Source organism: Emys orbicularis, chromosome 12, assembly GCF_028017835.1.
Source record: "Emys orbicularis isolate rEmyOrb1 chromosome 12, rEmyOrb1.hap1, whole genome shotgun sequence".
Classification (NCBI taxonomy): domain Eukaryota; kingdom Metazoa; phylum Chordata; order Testudines; family Emydidae; genus Emys; species Emys orbicularis.
This window is the reverse complement of record NC_088694.1, coordinates 36,516,859-36,524,665: the sequence shown is the minus strand read 5'-3', so window position 1 is coordinate 36,524,665 and position 7,807 is coordinate 36,516,859. Positions and strand designations below refer to the sequence as shown.

The 7,807-nt window shown below is 41.4% G+C and overlaps 1 protein-coding gene across 1 annotated transcript; it reads right to left on the bottom strand.

Moving 5' to 3' along the window:
- Positions 1-5,426: 5,426 nt before the first annotated feature.
- LOC135886633 (olfactory receptor 6N1-like) lies at positions 5,427-6,404 on the bottom strand. Its single transcript, XM_065414408.1, has one exon. The coding sequence runs from the start codon at positions 6,402-6,404 to the stop codon at positions 5,427-5,429; it is 978 nt and encodes a 325-aa protein (XP_065270480.1).
- Between the last annotated feature and the right edge of the window lie 1,403 nt (positions 6,405-7,807).

Here is a 7,807-nt window from a genome sequence, read left to right as displayed (position 1 = left end):
GGCAAACTTCCTATGATGTTAATGGTGCTACTTGTATTACTCACATTGAGGATCAAGGATTCACAGGCAAGTGAATTTTGTCCCCTGTCCTAACCCATACCCCGACACCTAATGCAACTCAATTTATAGCACAAGATTAACATTATTCAGGTCTACAAACTTGTCCCATAGTCGAGTGCAGCTGGAGTTGCTGTGAATGCTGCAAGCATGTTGGCTCCAGTATCTCATCTTTGGTTGCTCAGGAAGACCTTTGCACTTTAGTGGATGTGGTAACCTAGTATAAATATGCACCATTTATGTGCACAAGTTTCTGTCTCCCTCTAGTCTTTGGACAAAACAAATACAGCACCCTGCCACGAATTGACATGCAAAGAATGTTATTACTTTAGGCCAAGTGTTAGAGGTCTGAGTTTTTTGTTACAGGTGATTCAGGATTCAATAAATTTCATAGATAGATAGATAGATAGATAGATAGATAGATAGATAGATAGATAGATAGATAGATAGATAGATAGATACCTCCCATACACATCTGTTTTATACATTTCTGGTTATAAAATGTGCAGATGACACCAAACTGAAAGGGGTTGCAAGCACTTCGGAGGACAGCTTGAGAATTCTGTAAATCGTTGGAGCTTGTATTGTGTCTCTGACCCCCTTGTTAATCTGGGTCAGTTTCAACATGTTCCTTAATGACTGTTTGTTCCATGTGGACAGCGAGTGACACACACATCTACGTCTCTTAGGTTGCTCCGAAAGCAAATTTAACTCTTTTTCCACAACTGGGTAGTCATTAAACTTATAGGGGAAACTGAGGCATACATAAGACTCATAAAATATTAAAAACATCCCCACATTGTCACAGGGGTATTAATAAGTTCATTGTAAGAAACTGAAGTGCTAGAACGTTGGACCATGAGGGCTCTGGGCTGCTGAAGCCTCCACAGACTGCCCACCATGCTTTCTTCAGACCCTGCTCATGAGAGATCCCAGACTCTGGCTTCTGACCTAGCCTGCCTCCTGATGCCTGCCTCTTGGTTTGCACTCTGGCCTTTCTTGGATTCTGACCCTCTGGTACCCGACTTGGACTGACTCCCAACACCCACTCTCACCAGTCGTTCTTACTCCCCAGGACCCCATGGTGACAAATATTGTGTCCCGATTTGGGCACCACACTTTTAGGAAGATGTGGACAAATTTGATGGGCTTTGAGTGGGAAGGATCAGGGAATGGCAGAATGTTAGTTTCCAGCCCCAGTGACTTGGTCAGCAGCAAATAACAACTACCAGGGAGCCAGGGGGGAAGCAGAGAGGAGGGAACTGAGCCTTCCTGAATCAGAAACCCTTCCCTTGGCTGGTCCTGGGACTGTGTAGCAGAGACACACCACCCCTCTGATGACGCACAAGAAGAGGTAGCTTGAGTGAATAACACTCATGGGGGCCAAGGCGTCAATGAGAACTCTTGGCCCACCTGCACATTGACCCTCCCTTAACACTGCTCTACAGCCAAAATGCTTCTGAAATAAATGTAGTCAAACTTTACTAATTCTGGGTCACTGAGAACGAAAATGATGCTTAAAATTGTTGATTGGCTCTAGTTTTCAAGATATGCTATTGGGTCAGTATATACGACCCTTGACTTGGGAATGGCGGAGGATAAGTGAGTTATAAAGGGAAGGGATCTCAATTTAAACCAGAAATGACTAAAATACATCTTTGACTGGATCTATGAATAAATCTATGACTGGGTTTAGACAGTACTTGTTTTTTAGGCAAAACAATGAATGATGCACTCTGAAGCTGGAATTGCATCATACATGATATGAATTGCATCATGTTATTCCTAGAAGTCATGGATGGTGCAATCATAACGAAGCTTACATCACTCTGCTGAACAAATTGCCCTATATCAGCTCTAGAAATCATACAGTGTCGTGCTCTCTTATTTGTCAGTGTTTGATTTTGCAAAGGGACACATTTCTGTTTAGCCAAAGTGAGCAGAGATGCCTCGTACTTGTGTGAACAGTGCAGATAACTTCTGCTATGTTTGTGGTGAAGTGACTTTTGCATCATAAAAGCGCAGTATAACCACTATGGTTAAGAAAGCCTATCACCCTTATTTTGGCTGCAAAATTGGAGATCAGGACAAGAGGTGGGCCCCACACATATGCTGCAACACTTGTGCAACAAATCTTCACCAGTGGTTGAACAGGAAAAGGAAATTTATGCCTTTTGCAGTGCCAATGATTTGGAGAGAGCCAACAGATCATACCAGCAATTGTTACTTCTGCATGGTGCCTCCAGTTGGGAAAGGTGTGTCAAAGAAGAAAAAGTGGACTGTGCATTATCCAAACATTCCATCAGCTATATGTCCAGTACCTCACGGAGAAGGACTACCGGTTCCTGATGCACCAGAATCATTCTCACTTGAGTCAGACGAGGAAGAGGAAGAGGATGAAACTTCTGGTCCTGAACCATCAATGTCACAGGACCCACATTTTCTCCCATCCTCCTTCTCTGAACCACACCTCATAACACAAGGTGAACTGAATGACCTTGTCAGGGATTTGGAACTACCCAAGAGTAAGGCAGAGCTGTTGGGCTCCAGACTACAGCAGTGGAATCTCCTGCCAGGTGATGTTAGGGTTTCCATGTTCCGTGACCGTCAAAAGGATCTTGTCCCATTCTTCTTCATGGAAGGTGATCTTGTAGCCTGCAACAACATCGATGGTGTGATGGCAGCCCTCAACATCGTTCACGATCCAGATGAGTGGAGACTGTTCATTGATTCATCGAAGACAAGTCTTAAAGCTGTTTTACTGCATAATGGCAATGTTTTGCCATCAATTCCAGTTGGTCATGCAGTCCATATGAAGGAAACCTATGACAACATGAAACAACTTTTGAGGTGCATAAACTATGACCAAGATCAGTGGCAGCTTTGTGGCGATTTGAAGGTTGTTGCTCTCTTGCTTGGTCTGCAGACTGGATACACAAAGTACTGCTGTTTTCTCTGCGAATGGGATAGTCGTGCAAGAGATTCCCACTACATCAAGAAAGATTGGCCACTCCGACAGTCATTGGAGCCTGGAAGGAAAAGTGTTCAGCATCCACCACTTGTTGAATCAAGGAAGATTTTGTTACCACCCTTACACATCAAGCTGGGTCTCATGAAGAACTTTGTCAAGGCCATTGACAAAACACAAGCAGCTTTCAAGTACCTCCGTGGAAAATTTCCAAGGTTAAGTGAAGCTATGATAAAGGAAGGTGTCTTTGTTGGTCCTCAGATTCGTGAACTTCTTCGAGATGATGCATTTGACCATGCACTGCGTGGCAAGGAAAAGACGGCATGGAAAGCCTTCCAGTTAGTGGCAATAAATTTTCTTGGAAACAACAAGGCAGACAACTACAGGTTGTTGGTGGAAAACCTCCTCAAGGCATACAAAAGCCTTGGTTGCAACATGTCACTAAAGATACATTTTTTGCACTCTCATCTAGATTTTTTTCCACCGAACTGCGGAGCAGTGAGCAACGAGCACGGCGAGCGATTTCACCAGGACATTGCAACAATGGAGAAACACTATCACGGCAAATGGAGCCCATCAATGCTTGCAGACTATAGCTGGACAGTGACAAGAGATGCTCCATTTAATGAATACAAGAGACAAGCCAAGAAGCACCGAGTAGACACTGAATAGGACTAAACTATGTACAGAATAGTTTTTTGCTTTTTGTTTCATAATAAATTTTATTTATATAACCCTCTTGCTGATTTTTAAAGTGTTACATAAACAGGACAGGTGAAATATTATCATGTAAAGCAACCATAAACACATGAAAAGACCTAGGTTTACAATTTATGATTAAAACTCTACTATCTACACAATATACATAGACATAAAATGTAAAAACTTAAATATCTTAGACACAGTAGCCAATCAGTTGTTTTAATTGTCATATTTGAATTCAGCACATCAAAATACATAATAAATAGCACATTTTATCTCTGAAGCAGACGACTTCTCAAAAATTGTAGACCAGTGTAATCAGTCATTTCAGGTAACAGAACTGCAACATTTAAATTAGCAGGAGATGAAGAGTGGGGATTGGTTTATTTACTTCTGATGTCACCGTGACCTGAGCTATTTACCAGAGCTTGGCAATGAGCAAAATGTATTCCTAATCTAATGATTTGGCGGAACTTCTCTTAACAATTTAGCTGCATTATAACCTAATGTTTTCAAATGTGGCCTACACGCATATTTCAAATGAGTGTTAACATTACGGAAAGTGTGAAGAGTAAGTTTTATTCCACTCTGAAGGTCTCTCATGACAAAGCTACAGATGACAAATGCCAAATTTCTTAAGGATCCCAATTATAACATTTTATTCTCATGAACTAATTAAAATATTTACTTGCAAAGCCATCCACTCTTAGAGAATAATAATCCAAATTCAGCGAGGATGCACAGTATTCTTCACACATTACAGTGGGAGTGAGTGAACAGTGAATGTCTAAGGATATAGCTTCGTGTCCTAATTTTCCTCCAAAACAAGTCAGATGGCCACAGGTAGGCAACACCCAGACTCCACACAAGTCCTGATTCTGATGAGTTCAACAGTCACAGAAAGATAAATATGGGCTACTCATGTGAGGCAGAATTTGCAAGTTGATATCCCCTGATTAACCCATTAATATACACATATATATTAGCTTAAAATCACTGAATTCTTGTAAAGTCATCAATGAGAACTCTTGCCCGCCTGTACAGTTACCTTCTCTCAAGGAGTCATTTCAGGTAATAGAACTGCCGTATGGAAATTACCAGGAGAGAAAGAGTGAGGATCGGCTGAGTTACTTCTGATGTTACCATGGCCCCACTTAAGAATGAATCTCAGCTATGGCATTGCTATATGCACCAGTTATTCCAAATCTAATGATTAGACACAACCTTTCTTAACAATTTAGCTTTATTAAAACAAAATGAAGCCTACATACATATTTCAAATGCGTTCTAATTGAACTGCATTTTTATTCCAGTTTTAAAATCACTCTGGACAAATCAGGAGAGAGGATAAATGTGAACTTTCTGAAAGAGCACATTTTGAATTATTTCATTAGCATGAAGTAATTCTCATATTAATTTGAAAGTCATCCACACACAAAGAATAAGTACTATATGTTCAAGGAGGATACTCTGTATGCTTCAGAGATGAGAGTGCAAATGGGGGTGCAGTGCGTGTCTCAAGATTTGGCTTGGTGTACTAATTTTTCTCCAAAACATGTCACATGACCATAAGTCGAATAAGTAGAATCTGCCCTTGGACACAAGAAGTCCTGATCGTGCTAGTCTAGAGTTCCACTGGCACAGAAAGCTGAATTAGGGCTACACATGAGTCAGAGTTTGCAGGTTCATATATCTATGATTAGCCTGAAATGCCTGTACTCCTGTAAAAGACAAAAAATCTAAGGAGAGCTTTTCTCAAGGCTTCCTTTACTTCCTTGTTTCTCAGGCTGTAGATGAGGGGGTTGACCAAAGGGGTCAGGACTCCATAGAAAACAGAGCACACTTTGTTCAAGACCCTCAGTGCATCAGAGTCCGATAGTAGATACACAATGATGAGGGTTCCATAGAAAATTGTCACCACAATGAGGTGGGAAGAGCAGGTGGAAAAGGCCTTTTGTCTCCCAATGGTGGACGGGATTCTCAGGATAGTGGTGATGATACTAACATAAGATGCAAGGGTCAACAGAAATGGAGGAAATGTGAATAGGGAGGAATGTATGACAGCCGAAACCTCCAGCCAGTGAGTGTCACTGCAGGACAGTTTCATTATTGGACTAAAATCACAAAAGAAATGGTCAATTTCGTTGGGGCCACAGAATGTTAATTGTGAAATCACAGATATTAAAAAGGCAACAGACACAAATCCACCTATCCATGACCCGACCGCTAGCTGGAGGCATAACCTGCCATTCATCAGGGTTGCATAATGCAGAGGTTTGCATATCGCTAAATACCGATCATAAGACATCACAGATAGTAGACAACATTCTGTGCCTGCCAGAGAACCAAAGAAATATAATTGTATGATGCAGCTGGTAACAGAAATGGTTCTGTCCCCAGTCAGGAGACTGTCTAACATCCTAGGCAGCATGGTAGAGGTGTAGCTGGTCTCCAAGCAGGACAAGTTCCCCAGGAAGAAATACATTGGGGTATGCAGGTGCTGATCAGTCACAACTAGCACAACAATGAGGATGTTCCCAGCCATGGTCACAATGTAGATCACTAGGAACAGCAGGAAGAGAAGAACGTGAAGTCCAGGGAGATCCCCAAATCCCAGGAGGATGAATTCTGTCACGGTCGTTTGATTTCCCTGGCATTTGTTTCCTGTGGGTTTCATCTAGGGGAAATAAAACAAATTCTGCCATTTAGAGTCTAGCTTCCACTGCAAAATTGTCATAATTTCATTTCTGGCTTCTCTCTGCTAGTTGCCATCCCAATGGTTGAGTGAAGACTCCAGATAGCAGAGGCATGCTGGGTAAAATTTCAAAAGGGCCTAAGTTAATTGACATTGGAAATGTTACTGCTGTCTAGTATTTCTATGGTTGAACACATCTCACCTTCAGCTTCCTGATCATGTCTATGTGTTACATTAGCCACAATATCTGAAATTATCCACTCCACTGGAATCTGTCCACCAGATTCCAGTGGAGTGGACAGTAGAATTTGATTGCAGAAACCTGGGTTTTATTCCTGGCTCTTTCTTTCCCTGACCTTGGGCTTACACTTCCTTTCTCTGAGGCTCTGTTCCCTCCATTACAAAATAGTTGATGATGATAGCACTTACCGTTTTCTTAATGTGTCTTGAAATTTAGAGATCTTTCTCTCTCAAATCGTAGAACTGGAAGGGACCTTGAGAGGTCATATAGTCCAGTGCCCTGAACTCATGGCCGGACTAAATATTATCTAGACAGTCCCTGACAGGTGTTTGTCTAACCTCCTCTTAAAAATCTCCAATGATGTAGATTCCACAACCTACCAAGGCAATTTATTCAAGTGCTTAACCACTCTGACAGGAAGTTTTTCCTAATATCCAACCTAAACCTCTCTTGCTGTAATTTAAGCCCATTGCTTCTTGTCCTGTCCTCAGAGGTTAGGAAGAACAATTTTTCTCCCTCCTCCTTGTAACAATCTCTTATGTACTTGAAAATTGTTATCATGTCCCCTCTCAGTCTTCTCATTTACAGACTAAACAAACCCAATTTTTTTCAATCTTCCCTCATAGGTCATGTTTTCTAGACCTTTAATCATTTTGGTTGATCCTCTCTGGCCTTTCTCGAATTTGTCCACATCTTTCCTGAAATGTGGTGCCCAGAACTGGACACAATACTCCAACTGATGCCTAATCAGAGCGGACTAGAGAAGAATTACTTCTCATGTCTTGCTTACAACACTCCTGCTAATACATCCCAGAATGATGTTCGCTTTTTTTGCAACAGTGTTACACTGTTGACTCCTATTTAGCTTATGGTCCATTATGACCCCCAGTTACCTTTCCACAGTACTTCTTCCTGAGCAGTCATTTCCCATTTTGTATGTTTGCAACTGATTGTTCCTTCCTAAGTGGAGTACTTTGCATTTGTCCTTATTGAATTTCATCCTATTAACTTCAGCCCATTTCTCCAGTTTGTCCATGTCATTTAAAATTATAATCCTGTCCTCCAAAGCACTTGCAACCCCTCCCAGCTTGTTATCATATGCAAACTTTATAAGTGTACTTTTTATGCCATTATCTAAATCAGG